The 16,285-nt window shown below is 33.1% G+C and overlaps 1 protein-coding gene and 1 long non-coding RNA gene across 4 annotated transcripts in view; both read left to right on the forward strand.

Moving 5' to 3' along the window:
* The first annotated feature begins 1,809 nt into the window (after window positions 1-1,809).
* LOC111367319 (uncharacterized protein At3g03773) lies at window positions 1,810-9,556 on the forward strand. Of its 2 annotated transcripts, XM_022988141.1 has the most exons (7): window positions 1,810-1,917; window positions 2,056-2,239; window positions 3,748-3,862; window positions 4,807-4,963; window positions 6,121-6,149; window positions 6,249-6,294; window positions 9,187-9,556. In XM_022988141.1, the coding sequence occupies exons 2-7, from the start codon at window positions 2,187-2,189 to the stop codon at window positions 9,219-9,221; spliced, it is 435 nt and encodes a 144-aa protein (XP_022843909.1). In that variant the 5' UTR covers window positions 1,810-1,917; window positions 2,056-2,186; the 3' UTR covers window positions 9,222-9,556. The 2 variants fall into 2 exon arrangements, with proteins under 2 accessions (XP_022843909.1, XP_022843901.1); XM_022988133.1 differs by lacking the exon at window positions 3,748-3,862.
* Window positions 9,557-10,582: 1,026 nt separating this feature from the next.
* The window catches only part of LOC111367331, an 8,823-nt gene continuing 3,120 nt past the window's right edge, over window positions 10,583-16,285 (forward strand). The window contains exons 1-3 of one of the 2 annotated variants that reach the window (XR_002697794.1): window positions 10,583-10,721; window positions 14,255-15,544; window positions 15,942-16,029. This is a non-coding gene — a long non-coding RNA (uncharacterized LOC111367331). Of the gene's footprint in view, window positions 10,722-12,794; window positions 14,162-14,254; window positions 15,545-15,941; window positions 16,030-16,285 lie in introns of those variants that run through there. The other variant, XR_002697796.1, reaches the window with a different exon arrangement.

Genomic DNA, 16,285 nt, shown 5'->3' on the forward strand with positions numbered 1-16,285 from the left:
CGTATGCAGAAGAATTGACACGTTAATAAACAGAGTAATTTAATTCCTGATTTTATGTAGAATCGATCAATATTCTTCAGGAATATTGAAATTATAATATCATATTCTTTTGGAATAATTAATATTCTTTTTAAAAATATTAATAACATTGTGTTTCTTCACGAACACCAACACAATTTTTTTTACAATATTAAGTTGTGCTTTCTTCAGGAACAAAATGAGACATATAATCTTCAAGAGTATATATACAATATTCTTCTTAAATATTGACATTAAGGATTCGTTCTACATTTCGAGCTAAATAATAAAATTTGTGCCCTACATAAGTAATAATGAAATATTATTTTGAAATATTTATATAACGTGTGTTGTGTTTTTTTTTCGAGAACATCAACGTCATATTCATTTAAAATAAATTTAATTTAAATTATGCTTCTTCAAGAGCATTGAGTCAATATTCTTCTGGAATATTGAAATTGTAATATCATGCTTTTCATAAACAAGTAATATTCTACTGAAATATTAATAGTGTTGTGTTATTTCAGGAGCAACAACGAACTATTTATAATAGATAGATATATAATTGATACTGTTTTGGAATATTAATTATAATGTTGTACTATTTTTGGAGCAACAACTGATAAATTATTAATTTGAAGTTTATAAAACAATATTTAAAAATATTTAATTACCACATAGACATGATATGAATTTATATAAAAAAATTAATTACAAACAGGCATTAAAAAAAAATCTCCATACATAGAAGTTAATAAAATTGACTAAATTTTTTATCAACATGTAAAAGGTACTAAACATACACATGAATTTCACATATACAAAAATCGAAAGTAGAACTAATATGTGACGGATACAAAAGACGGAAATAATGTGTATAAATTACACATATAAATGTGAATTAGAATTAATATGCATATCAATGAAAAATAGAGAATAAAAAACAACCTTGTTATGATGCATGCGTACATCGAAAGAATACACATGCCACTAAATTAATTTTAGTACATGTGATCAATATTTATACTTATAAAAAATATCACATTTACTAAACTTTAGAAAATTAAGCTATTGATTGATAACGTATTGTGAAAAAAGAAAAAAAAAAGAAGAAAATAGAGAGAAGTCTTTAGATTCGTGTGTATTTTATTAAGAACCAAATCTCTATATTTATAGATAAAAATCAAGGATACAGCGGTAATAATTTCTAGGATTGCATAGGTAAATGTGCTATTCACCAATAAACCCTAATAAACTTACCATTTACAACACATGATTGTCTACCATTCTCCATTTTTTTTAAACTCATTTTTAACCACAAATTTCCACCAAAAAAATTTGTATGTTAATCCAAAAAAATTTCCATTTCTAAAAACCACTATTACGAAACTTATTTTCCTAAAAGTACTCTTTTTTAATAGACATCAAACAGGGAAATAGTTAACTATCGATTTGAATGAGTTTTGAAAAAAATATCCAATATCATTTTCATTTTCTTTATACTTTAGGGTAGAATCAAATAAAATTCGAGTAAAATCGATCGAACTAGCAAGTTTTGATCCGATTTTGATTCGACCCAATGGTTTTGGTAAATTTTTCCCACTCCTAGTCATATGATGAAAAGGATTATTTCTATACCTAAACCTTCACCTGAGGATGCCAGTCAATGATTGAAAGAATATGTCCTGATTCTACACAAGGGCTTTAAGTTGTGACCATTTGTGCAAATAAGCCAATATAATATACTGCTACCAAATATATAATTTTCCAAAATAAATTCCCCATTGCTAAAAGCGTTTCCCATATTCTCTCCTCTCTCAATTCTACTACATAGTCTCTTCCTCTTCTGGTATAAACAATAAATCTCAAGAACAACAAATCGTTCTACAAAACTATGAGGTGCAAATAAATATGCAACTATTTTTCTCTTAAATAAGCCATTAGTCCAATGCCTTTTTCTTTTTTTTCTTTATCCTTCCTTTTTTTTTCTTTTTTAAGTGATAATGAATGATTTTTTTTTTTTATTATTTTTTTTAGTAAGCAGCCAGAGGTTCTGTGGGCACAGCGGTCAGACAAGGTTTACCTGACCATTTCTCTGCCGGATGCCAAGAACATTTCTATAAAATGCGAGGCTGAAGGGATTTTCGCCTTTTCTGCTGTTGGGGTCAATGGTGGAGACTTTAATTTCACTCTCCAACTCTATGGGAATATTGTTCCTGAGGTCCCCTTTTTCTATCTAAGACTTTTTTGTAATTAGTTATCTGTTTTTTATATGATCCGATATTTTTTGTTCAATTTTGGTTTTTGAATTCAAATTTTGATAAATGTTGTATCTCTCCGTTGTTTGACATGAAATTGGATCTGAAAGAATATAATGCAACAAATACATTAAAACATCAATAAATGTATAGGAAATTCCAATTGTGGGAAATAAATAGGAACTCAAGATCTCAGTTTTAATTAATCTAATGAATTAAGGGATTAAGGTTGGAGAATCTAGATAAAAAAAAATATGAGTTTAATATGAGTTGTCTAAGTGAGTGCTTAAATAACGTCTGAATTTTTTTAGTAAGTCAATATGTTGTTTGCATATTAACTTGATGCTGTGTTAAGATTTGGAGTCAATGACGAGTTTGTTTCAGTATTAACTCGATTTTGTTAAAGATTTGGGGCCAATTATTATTATTATATTATTTTATTTTTCCGTCATTTCAAGAAGTTGATATCAGTGGACAGTAATTAGACATGCTGTTTGATTTCTTTTAAAATGTAAAGTTGGGCTAAGATGTTATGTGACTCAACTGAAATGGCAGTTTAAATTTTTGTCAGAATCTTTATAATCTACCTCATGAAGTAAGAAGTTCATTTTTCAGGAAAATTTTTTGTAGCTATGATGTTTTATCTCTATTATATGATGTACTAGACCCTTCAAAATTGAGAAATTAATTGCCTATGACTCGTGACGTAGTTGATGAAGTGTGCAAGTGTTTTTTTCTCTGGGTTATGATTGAAGTAGAGGAAATAAATTAAATGAGTTGTGATCACGAGTTGTTCGTTTTGTGCCATAAAACTTGGAAGAGTCAGACCCCACAAGCTTGCCATTAAGGTTGGAGAAACCAGGCCTATATAAACCACACAAAAAAAGTCCATACTTCCGATGTAGGATTTAGGTGCCTATACACTCCAATGAAAACCATGACAAACCACCATACTTCCGACTCGGCGTCCACGTCGAGCAAGTGCCCATACACTCTAAGTGGTAACTGAGATTAGAAGACATGATGCCTACTCTGATAGCATTGTCATAGAACTTGGAAGAGTCAGACAAAGCTAGTCGTTAAGGTTAGAGAACCCAAGCCTATATAAACCACACAAAAGAAGTTCATACTTCCGATGTGTGATTGAGGTGTCCATACACCCCAATGGGAACCATGACATTTTGTCTATCCATAACTTTACAGAATGCTGAATTTGTAGCATGGGGTAGATCTCTTTCTATTAGAGTTTGATTTTCCTTTTCACTTGCCCTTAATCCTTTAGCTACAAGAGGTAAAAGTTCCTTCATTGCCATGCCTCCGTCCCCTGGAACCATACACTTGCAAATTTTCCTCTATATGCACCTATCGAGAAATTTATGATAACATTGTTCCTAAGGTTAAGAATGTTTATGAAGGACTTTTTGTGTTTCTTGTCTCTAAGTGCTTGTTAAATGTTTCAATTACTTGCCAGAAAAAGTAGGTGTGAAGTATGTGGAGACAACATTGGGAAGTTGGCTTGTAACTTTTTGCAAATTGAAAGGAACTCATTTTTAATGGGGCTTCTTCTCTGGATTTATTGCGATAGCGTAAGTGGAAATTGAGTTTGCTTGTTTGACATATTTGGATTTCCTTTATCCTAGCAAAATAGTACCAACTAACAAAAGAAAAGAACTTCTGTACTCGAATATCAGTCTCTAGAACATATGCTGTGCTTACAATTTCTTAGCTCACATGCCTGAGTAAATTATGGATCATTCTTGTCCTTAGTCTTTTTTTTTTTGTCAGAACTTCTAATTGTTCTGAGAAGTAAAATGTAGGCAACCTCTAGTTTTAAGTTATCAGTATTTTGAAAATTGTTCCCATAGGTCTTACTGTTATGCCTGATAATTTTGAGCAATCATCCTTTTCATGTTATTTTTCATTTACGGCTTTTCCCTAAATGGTCATTGAACTTTTCTTAAAAGGTTCCACGGGGTTACTGAACTTAAAAATTACTCCTGTTAGTCACTTACCTTTGAAAATTGGTACCCCATCCATTACTGCGTAAATGATGCTTGTAAAATTGGAAGGATTTGATGACATGTCTAATGGTAAGGCTTATGTGGCACGCATTTGGAAACTATAAATCAGATTTTTACATAAATCATGCTATAATTAGTTAGAAACTATAATAATCCAACTCATAAAATCTGTGAAATTCAGATTTCGAAAAGCTCTACATTCAGTCATTAAAAAAAAACCTAAATATGCAATGGATGATTTGTTAAAAAAAGGGTCATGTACCTGTAGGCTCATGCTCAACATCTTCAAATCCTTCCAATTTTGCAAGCGTTGTTTATGCAATGATGGATGTGGTACTGGTATGAATTTTCAAAGTTAAGTAACTAACAGGGGCAATTTTTAAGTTCAGTGATCCCGTCGGAACTTTAAGAAAGGTTCAGTGACCATTTAGGGAATTAACTTGTCAAACTTACCTAGAAAGAAGGTTGTCTATTCTTCTATTCATGCATGGGGGTTACTTATAATGCAGTGTAAGACAAAAATTGGGTTAAGGAATATACTATGCTCTATTAAGAAAGAGCAAAAGGGATGGTGGAAAAGATTGTTGAAGTCTGAAGAAAAGCCTGCTCCATACATTAAGGTTGATTGGAATAAATGGTGCGACGAGGACGATGAAGAGTCGGACTGTAAGTTCATTCTATATCTTACAGTGTTTGTATTTTACTTTTCTTGATGGTTTTTGCATGCAATTGCACTTTTTTCCCCAAAAATGGACTTACTGACAAATAAATTTTTGGTAGATCCTAAAGTTGAATTGTGCTTCCTCTCTGTGTGCATTATATACATAAATCCTTTCACTATTGAAACTTTCTTTCATAATCTCGTTTGGATGATTTTAACACATTCATTAGTTTGTTAATGATCTCTCCTCTTCTGAAGTTATGCGTTTTGCGGCAGGACTGGAGAGTGGGTTTTATTTTTTCCGTAGAAGTATTTAGCAAAGAAATTCTACATCATTGCATTATAAGGAGAACATATCTCCATGCTCATAATTCTTTTGGATTTTCCACTTGTTTGGGACCAATAATTATATGCCTACTGATGTGGCATAAAAAATAATTGAAAATTAGTATATTTGAAAGACCGCTGATTATGTAGAACTAATGGTTTTTGTGCCTTGCACTTCTGATACTACTCTCGAAATAATTATTGTGAAAATTAGAACAAAAGAAAAAAATTAGAGTAATTGATTTTTTTTTAATCATTTTTTTGATTAAAAAATAAATGTAAAGAGAGTACATATGGCCGCTCTTACTTTCAATTATTTTACTTTTTTGTTTGAAGTTTTGCTATTTTTCCTTTTTTGAAGAAATTCGATTTACTAAAAAAATCTTTGCGAATATACACAATTTTAGGAGCTTGATTTATTGCAATACTTTTCACTTCTACAATATAATTTCTCAAATAGAATGGCATTCCACTTTTTAAGACATCAATTAATATTTGATTTATATGATTGAAGTCTCTTTATATAAATTTACTTGCCTTGTGAAGATTGGAAAAACTTCAATGACCCTTTTCTGATTCTGATCATGTTAAAAATATTAAAGATTTTGTTGGGCTCAATCCATTATCATCTGTAATATACAATGAAAAACGCGACTATGTAATATATTCTCAATAGGTCGTCATCTTTGTACAGTACATTTACGCCAAGCATGTGACCAACCACCATCATATTACAGCAATTCGAGATCATACATTCATGGGCCTGTGGCATAAGATTTTAGATAATTTTTGCGCATAATTTGTTGTGTTTGACACAACTTTTTGGTCCTTGCAGCAAATCTGGTTTCTGACGATGACTGTGTGGTAATTTGAACCTCCTTTTCTGTTGTCAAATATTTCCATGTAGTGACAGTAGGAATGCTTATTATTTATTAATATAGCATAAATGTTCTTCTGTTCCAGAATGCCGGTGAAGAGGATGAGAGCAGTGATGATGAAGGGATGCTGTGTGAGTTGAAATTTCCTTTACTGCACAGTTCTTACTCGAATATGATGCTTAAAAAGTTTAATTATAAGAAAACTTACACAAAATAGATAAATTTTTTACTGGTAAAACTCGAAAATAAGTAGGTTTCTTATTTTGACAGGCAAAAATTAATTTCAAAAAGTAACTAATTTTATATAAATAAGTAAAAAAAACCAGTAAAGTAATTAACATATTTGGAAACAGAAAGTTTCTTTTACTTATAAGCTTTAGCCAAACATGCTAATATGGTAGCCAATTGCTATGTGGTTGATATGGTATCCTGGTTGGGCTTATATGATTTTATGTGGCCATTTCTAATGGATTTCATCTTGCAATTTTTTTGCTGCATTATAGTTGTTTACAGGAACATTAGTTTATGAGGAAATTAGGCCCAGTACCCCATAAAAATAAGTATTTTGATTAATACCTTTTAAACTAATTAAACATTTTAATCAAGTAATAATTACATCCTATCATATCCTAAACCATTAACTAAAACTCCAACCTAAAGTGACCCCATAGAAACCCACTTATCCTCCTTAGAAACACTCCACTCCAGAGGCGATTTCCCCAACTCCGAGAAACCTCAATCTGAAATCTTCGTTTTTTCTATCAATTTCATCTCCATCTTCCTCCGTCTCTGTTTGCCTTCAATTTTCTCCTTCTCATTTCGTGGAGATCTTAAACACTGACCCTAAAAACTTCAAATTGTTGAAACCACAAGACGTTCCGATCAAAATTCAAAAATTTGTGTCCGATTTCGACTTATTCACTCCAACGCCGTCGTCGACTCCAACTCCTATTTCTACAGTGGCCAGCGAAAGTTGAAGAAGAAAAAATATTGATGAAGAACCATCTTCAAAGAACAAAATTTCTTCAACATCTTATAAACCTAAGGTAGCATTAACTGCAGGAGAGGAGTGTCAATTAAGTTTCCCCTCGTGTTTACATTTTATTTTTAGTTCCTTGTTGGGAAATTGACTTTCTGGTTTCGATATTTGTATGTGATGCTATGCCTTCTAGAAATTTTCACACCTTCCAAGTTCCCTTTTTGTTTTGTGTAAATACAAGTGATAGAAGGAAATTTAGCAAGGAAGTTCTGGCCCTGTTAATAGAAGTTGGAAAGCTGCAAATGATTATTTATTTCCTCTACCTTCTTGAACTTAATAATACTCGAAATTTACATTTTAAGTCTTTAGTCATTTTATAGTTTTCATAAGGAGTTTGTAAACTGCCTTGGTAACTATTGTGAGCATCGCTTGTTCTTGTTGGCGTGCTTGAAGCTTATGAGGAACTATAAAAAGAAATGATGATAAATGCAATTGTGTTTGAATCTACGATAGGGAAAATGAAAGTGATGTTAGCGTGAGGCTTGACTTGAGTGTTGAAAAAGGATAGGGGAAGTGAAGAATTGGGTTTGTCTGGGGGGCAGAGTGAAGACTAATATATGTTGTTACGTGGGTTGGTTGTTTGTATTGGGATTGGGATGCTTTAAACGCAAAAGCTGTTATGTAGGGTTGCTGCTTTCCTTTTAGTTCTTGGGTATGGCTTTTCTCTGTGGCTGATGCAAAACTTAGTGGGGTCTATTAAGAAATCAGGGCTATGAAATACACACTCTCACTTAATTAATGGGTAAGCTGATGCACTTCTTCATGCTTCTTGGCGATCAATTGGTTCTTTCCATTTTACTGCTCTTGGATGCATCAGATTTTTCTCTTTTTGATATAGTTTGCTACCTGAAATAAGAAAATTTATAGCAGGTTGAGATATTTTCTAACTACACGTTCTTCAAAAATTTACTATTTAAAAATGCATTTTCTCTTCAAAATAAGGCTCAAACAAGGGCTAAATTATTGAATTGGCATGAGAGGGTTTTAAATGAAAGGAAACTTAAAATAAGGAATAAATTCAAAAACCATATTTTCTCACACATAAATTAGTATACTACAACATTTTATATCACTTTTCTTGGGTTTTTGTCACTTTTTTTTTTTTTACACTTACGTCACTTTTTAAAGTTTATTTCATTTTTGTGTCACTTTTTTAAAGGTGTCATTTTTTTTGAATGTTTATCACTTTTCAAGTGTTTGACAAAAGTGATACATGCTCATGTATACGGTCACTATGTGATTGTTTTTTAAGATAAGAATTTTGTTTGCATTTAAATTTCGGTCACTTTTTAAAATTTTTGTCACTTTTTTTAATACTTATCACTTTTCTTCAGTCGCATTATTGATTTTTTATCACTTTTTTAATGGCAAACATCACTATTAAATAAAAGTGATATTGTATGTCATTTTTTAATAAAAAAAAGTGACATTTAACGTTTGATTTCTATGCCTTCTCACTTTTTCAATCAGTGTAATTTTTTAAATTTGTGTCACTTTTTTAAATTTGCATTTTTCTTAAGTTTCCGTCACTTCTTTGAGTAATTCTCACTTTTTAAAAAAGTTTTGTCACTTTTTTTTTTTTTAATAACTGTTTGCCATAATTTTTTCAATCATCTTTTTGAAATTCTATCACATTTTTAGTGACAAACATCATATTTTAATAAAAGTGACAATGTATGTAATTTTTTAATAAAAAAGTGACATTGTGTCACTTTTTTAATTTTATACAGTATTTTTTACTTCCAAAAAGTTTTCATATGATTTTTGAAAACACTCTTAATTTTAAGGGTATTTTTGTAAGTTGCCCTTAGTTTATTTCATAATTCTCGTGGGACGAAATTATTTATTAATGAATGCTTAGATTATCATTCATTTCTATCCATGAAATTTATAAAGAAACTAAACGAAATTAAAACAGAATAGAATTATTAAGGAATTATTGCAGCTCCTAGTTTCTTATATACACATTTCCTCCGCATTGCAGATCTTCCCGACTTGGAGAAGGCTCGAGGAACTTAATGAAGATCGAATTCGATTACTATGGAAATTAACTTGCATGGAGGTGATACTATGTTCTGCATCGTATGCATCCTGGTTACCAAGCTTTCGGCTTTTTTCTTATGGGGTTATCGGTTATCACCATAAATATTTGTATTAGACATGCAAGAATGCTGTATTTTGAGCAGAAAATCAGTACCAAGTTTTATCTGTAACTGTCTACTCGTGCAAGTCTTCAGTCTACTACGATCAGAGGTAAAATGGATCAAGCAGATGGCGACTCAGATTCTCCTTTCTTCACTAATGAACAAGCTATACCCATCAAAAAACTAATGAACAAGCTTTGTTTTGGACTAGGGGGTGTCAATTGGTTCGGCCAGGCGTCCCGCGTCCCCCTCCTCTCTCTGCGAGCACGGCCTATGCCTGTGCCTGTCGGGGTCACTAGACCTGGCCGTCCTTTTTAGTTTATTTTGTTACTTTTCTGATATAATAAAATAAAAGAAACTTAAAAAGAAGCCTACAGCTGGCTGCCAGAACACCCGAGAATCCAATATGGCCTCTCTTCGGACGAGCTGATCCACAACACTGCCCTTGGACTGAGCCGAGCAATGGTCATGTCATTTCGCTTTTGGCTGGCACAACCCTTTAAAGTTCGATATGTACGCAAGTGTAAAAATCTAATGTGAAACTCGCATGGATTGATTCACGCTCTTCTTCTTCATTTGACATGTTATGTAGATTCACAAATATGTACAAACAATGAGTTTAATGATTGCCTAATGGAAGTTGTGATGTAAACTCGATTGTATAAGGCTAATCTGAGAAATCACTACAACAAAGGTCGACAGTTTAAGTTCATGTGCACTCAAACATGTATCTCAAACCTAGTATAGTTACTAAGGTGGTCAAGTCTCAAGTATGGATATGGACCTCACATATTTTCGTGATGTTGGATGAGCGTTGCCAAAATTGTCGAGTAATGAGTAAAAATCAGATGTGCAATGTAACTAGTGTAGCTAAACATGTGGATCGAGATTGAGAGATGATTATATGTATCTCATTTTGACAACTTTTTAAAAGATGATTTTCGCACTCAACATTCACGAATGGAACAACACTTATAAATATATCAGTGATGCATGTTCAAAACATACATATAAATAGACACTCCTTCAAGTTATATCAACACTTTGATATCGAACATTAATTTTAACCTTATATTTAATAAATTTACAAGTACTATTCACCTTTCATTTTGAAAAATATAAAACTCAAGGGAAAAAAATAAATGAAACAAATGTCAAAATAGGAGAAAATAATTTTAGTAGTTAAAAAGGGGGGAAAGTAATTTTTCCTCTATATTAATCAATGAAGACCTGCGACAAAAACAAATATATTAAACGCCTTCCCGCCTTGTTGCTTTCTCGATAAATTCCTTAAATTTTAATTAAAAAAATCCATCTCAAATTGCAATAATCTCAATTTATCTCAATCCCAACAGATTTTACATAGAAGATTCTGGTAGGTTTTCTCGCTTCATTGAGAATCTGAGATGCCGCTTTCTGCTTTATATATATATGTTGCGTATGCATTTGATTCTTCTTTCTGTGCATAGAATTTGACGCTGAGGGAAAATGCGAAAGCAAGATACTATTTCTGCTTCATGTTGTACAACAACCTTGATTTTGTGCCTAGATCACTAATAGCAATCATTTTAGGTTTCTTGATTATGTATGTGAAGTTTAGGATGTTAGATCTAGTTGCTTTTGGTAATTAATGTTTTTCATCTGTTGTTTTGATTTATTTATTGAATTTCTTGAGGAAGTATTTAGAAGAATTTTAGCCTAGATCCGGGAAGGTGTAATGTGAAACTTGAATTTGACAAAAGTTCGAGTTATTAGTTAAATTTAAATTTTATTTTATTGTTTTGATTCCTAGTCATTAACTTCAACCTGATAAAAGTTTAGATCTTAGAATAATTATTTCTATTTTACTATGCTTTTTACTCGATTAGTAATTTAGTATGTTTCCGAATTCATGATGGATTATGTTAGTAACATGGATAATTAATGGATAAAAGTAGTAAATGTGAATATCATGTCCGTTGACCATGCGTTCATTTACGTTAGGTTTTGATATGTTTAATTATGTCGTCAACATAAAAAATAGTATTCTCAGAGTTCTTTGGTATATGTAAAGTAGATATCAAAAATAACTCATTTCCAAAAATGGCAATACGGAGATGCTGGACTTATTTTACGACCAAGAATCACTAGATACGACGTCCACCTGGCAGGTAGATTGCATTTAGGCCCATTCCGTGAGCAAATGTTTCCAACACTTTATGTATATTGTCTAAGCTTAATGGACAATTATGGCTGTCGTGTTAGATTCTTATGTCAAACTTGGTTGAAATTTCTCTAGTTTATAAGCAAAATACATATCTTTCCTTGTTTGAACAACTAATATGCAAATGTTTGAAAATGCTCAATTGAGTGCAGAGGTATTCCACCTTTTTGAGGAGAGGTGTAAGTCTCAACATAAACCAATAAAAAAAGATTTTTATTTATTTATTTTTTTTTTTGGGTAATAAACCATGTAGTCAAGTGAACAAAGAATAACATAGAAGGATTCATGTAGCTAACCAAAATTTTATGGGGAATAGGTTTAGTTAGTTGTTTTTGTATGTTAGTAAAAAATCATAAACCAACTTGAAAATGCATCATATAACAATTATTAGGAATGAAAGAAAAGATTGAAGTCGCATGTTTTGGGTTTCATCACTAGCCATTTGTCGCCGAAAGTTGCAACTTTATTGAGGAGAGTGGTTTGTGGCACTTAAACTATAGGAGGCTAGCACACACTTTGCTTGCTCTCTTCCCTGATTCTTCTGGATTTTTTTATTTTTTATTTTTCCTTTTTTAAGTTTTCAAGTTCGAGTTGTGACTTGTGAAGAAACTCGAAAACCCTAGGCTACAGATATCTAGCCAAAAAAGTTGACGTAATTAATGAACAAGTAAAGGAGAGCACACACCTCAACGGCCTTGAGGCTTATGCATCAAAGCATGTGCTGCCTTGACAAATGGCATCAAGAACTCGTTTTTTGAAAAATCGGGTTATATGTTTGCACATACCTTTTCTTAAAAAAAGCATTCGAGAATAATGTCTTGATGCACACCTCAACGGCCTTGAGGCTTATGCATCAAAGCATGTGCTGCCTTGACAAATGGCATCAAGGTGCTAGTTTTGAGAGCCGCATGTAAGGTGTGCACCAAGACATTATTCTCGAATGCTTTTTTTAAGAAAAGGTATGTGCAAACATATAACCCGATTTTTCAAAAAACGAGTGATACTGAAGACACGATCCTTTTTAAGCATTGCTTTCATGTGACTTCATTGACGAATCAATACTTGTTGAAGCTATGGGATGTAAAATACAAAAGTAAGGGAGAATTTCGCCTTAGAAGGAAGCCCCTGCGTGAGCGGTGGTGGACGAAGTGGAAGCGAGAATGTCATCTTGAGTAACGCAAATATTGGTGAGAATCCAATGCCCCGAAAACCTAAGGGTTCCTCCACAAGGATCATCCACGGAGGGTGAGTCATGGCCTAAGATCAAGCCAAAAGGCGTAGTCGATGGACAACATGTAAATATTCTTGTACTATCCCTTGTTGGTCCCGAGGGACGGAGGAGGCTAGGTTAGCCAAAAACTGGTTATTGGCTCAAGAACGTAAGGTGCCCCTACTTTTTCAGGGTAAGAATGTGTAGAGAAAATGCCTGGAGCCAATGTTCGAGTAACAGGCGCTATGGCGCTGAAGTAACCCACGCCATACTCCTAGGAAAAGGTCGTTTTGTCTCCCACATGACCATTTGAAAGCGTATGCTGTATATTGTCTCCATCTTGCCAAAAGTTACTGACAAAAGATAAAAGTTTCCTTTATTTTTGAGATATGATATCTCATCTCGTCAAAGGTTCTGTTATCCCCATTAGAAAAAAATGCTATTGGACAATTACAAATGCCATTCATAACCTTAAAAAGTGTTAGATTATATCACAAAGAAGAAAAAGATATTGTTAAGCAAGACCGATTGAAACTGTAACAGTTTCAGAATGAGTTTATTATATGCTTAAACTATTAAAGTTAATAGACCTTTTCAGTCTTTTATACACAGGTATGATTCCTAGCATTTGAAAAGATTTGGCATAAAGTGGACAGTATTTAACTGTACTTTATAATTATTATATATGTGGAATATCTATATTTCTGTTAACAGATTTTATAGCTTGAGAACCTAAGAATAAAATATGATTTTGTTTCCCGTTAATTTCGTAATTGGCCTTTTATGACAATTGGTGTTTTGAAGAAACCATGCTCCTCCAATAAACATTCCAACTGTTGTAAATAAAAGGTGCAGTTTAAATTAGATGTTTTGCCAGGTCCTACTGTGAATTTGTATTTGTGAATTATTACTCATGTGCAATTTACAGATTAATTCTTCCTGTATCACTTCAGGGTCTGAGATAAATAACATTTGAAGTTTTGAACTCCCAGTGTTTCTTTTGGAATATTAAAATGGTTTTTCTACGACTCATTTGCTGACTTTCTACTGATAAGGGGAAGCATCATTTTGAAATTGTCGGTTTCTATTTTTCTCTGTGTGATGATGGTTCCTATCTTGAATTCGCTGTGAACATCATCAGATTGTCTACAAATTGACTATTGATTTATTGCATTGTACTGTTTCAGGTTCGATATCCTTGTCCTTATAATTATGATCATCGACCATCACTAACTTCTGTTTTTACTATTTATTGAATTCCTTCATCAGTGGACCAGGATTGATATACCTCTCTTATTTTCTTAAATTTACTTCATCTTCACATTCTTCAGATCTTGGCTTCTTCTTTACCTGTGCAAACATTGGGGTCAAATATGGAAACATGACTTTCAATTTGAAAATAGTTGGTCCTCTTTCTGATATATAGTTTGTCATTACACTTTTCTTGATATATCTTTCGTTGTTTCTGGACCTGATGATTGTAATTTTGTTACAGGGGATAAGAATATGAAGAACAAGGTAAATTTTGCATATACGGATGGTCTCACAAGTCCACGTAAAATGTCAAAACGAGCTACTTCCTGCTCAGATTTCAAGGAGAAATCTCTTCATATATCCAAATAGTCTTCAGTAATTGAAACGAGAAAGAATTTTCATGTGGAGGAAGAGATTGTTTCCCTTCGTCTGAATGCTGGAGGGGAAGATGGATGACCTTGTAGAGTCATCTTTCACGATGCGGATGGGAAACTGCCTTTTGACACTGGAAGTTGGTAATCTTTATGTCTCTGGTTTAATCTTGCCTCTAAAGGATATTGCTAAGAAAGAAAAAACAAAGGGGGTTAGATTCGATGGCTTTGGATGCATAGAAGAATGGGGTCTCTCTGGATATGAAGGATATCCAGTTATATGGCTGTTGACTAAAATTGCAGATTATGATTGTATTAAACCCTCGAGTAGTTAAAATGTTATATGCCAACCAGTGCTTGTGTTGAGGTTTACAAAAATTAACATCTTTTGTTCCTTACTTAAGTCTGGACGAGCTGCTTGTGCTGTTTTGTGTGCATTGAGAGGGCAGAAATGCTTATCTAATGTTGCGTCAATCAAGAATTTTATACTTTCTCAGGGTGGGTTCATTTATACAGTTCTTCCATTTGGATGAGACATCAAAGAAGAGTGATAATAAATTTATGGAACTACCTGTCCTTGCTGCACTTCGAGATGATAGTTGCAGGCAAGAGGATCTTACACAAGCTCAGCCTAGATCTTCGTTAGGAATTGGTCCTGAAATAAGTGACAGAAAACAAAATGATTCAATCTGGATTGTTGAATGAAGATTTAAAGCTGGCAGGATTGTTGAATGAAGAAGAGTATTGGAGCTCGTTGAAGCAGGAGAAAAACAAGGATTCAGCTTGCTTGTCAAGAATATATTACATTAAGATTAAATTGCAGATTACTATCCATTGCTTGTCTGTTATAAGAATTTCAACCAAGAAACAGATATGTAATCTTTGATAGTGGTATTTATAATTGTTATGTAGATGACTTTCCCCAAGCACGCTTCACAACTGGGCATTGTATAACTCTGCTCATGGATGATTTCACTGGAGCTCCTTCCAATGAATCTGATGATGGATCTGAGTACATTTTTGACCCCCAATAACAAATCATTCATCTTCAAGTGGTTCTGGGACATCTGAAGTTGATGGAATAGCAATTTATTTGAGTGCCATAAAAGAATGGATGATTGAGTTTGGATCATAAATGGTTTTCATTTCAATACGCACAGGTATGGAATGGTACATGCTTCACAGTTTTTTTTTTTTTTTTAGTCAAATGCACAGTTATTTTGTTTAGAGTGCTGTTTACAATTGTCCTCCTAGAACCTCTTTTGTCTTTATGATTGATATGTGGGTTGATTTATGTTGAGATTTCTCAGCTTGTATAAAAATATGGTGTGCAACACAGATAACCAAGTCCTACCAATCTTGTGAAATGCTTGTGCATCTAGGAAGTGTCTTAGAGAAAGCAAAAGCCAATGTCTTCAATTATCTATGAAAACTTGGTGTTGTCAGTAGCTCAGGAGCTACTGAACTGTGATTCATTAGGTTATTGGTTTTTCTTGATGATAGCCATGATGATAGAAGCTTCTCACATCTGCCATGATTAATTGGTGTCATCTATAGTAATTTGTTATCAGGAAAAAGCTTGGGAGGCCATCACAGCAAAATTTCCCCAGAGAAGGCATAGGCATACTCTTCAGATATTAGAAAGGTGAGTTTTATAATCTATAGCACGGACGCATGTTGGACACCATCACTCATCGGATACTCTAGAATGCGTGTCAACACACTACTTGACACCTCTTATTGTATATAATATTTTAAGTTTCCAACATTTAAGAGACATTTTCCAGACATGCTTCATGCACAAATCTGACATGCCTCGTGCACGTCCGGCACGTCTTGTGCACGTTATAATTCTGACCCAAGAGGAACTATCCTCGACACATTAAGGACAAAGAAAGCCC

Source organism: Olea europaea, chromosome 2 (assembly GCF_002742605.1).
Source record: "Olea europaea var. sylvestris chromosome 2, O_europaea_v1, whole genome shotgun sequence".
NCBI lineage: Eukaryota > Viridiplantae > Streptophyta > Magnoliopsida > Lamiales > Oleaceae > Olea > Olea europaea.

Coding starts and splice junctions, on each gene's coding strand:
- LOC111367319 (XM_022988133.1), top strand. Junction 2,240..4,806: donor ATGGGAATATTGTTCCTGAG/GTCCCCTTTTTC, acceptor CTTATAATGCAG/TGTAAGACAAAAATTGGGTT. Junction 4,964..6,120: donor GGACGATGAAGAGTCGGACT/GTAAGTTCATTC, acceptor TGGTCCTTGCAG/CAAATCTGGTTTCTGACGAT.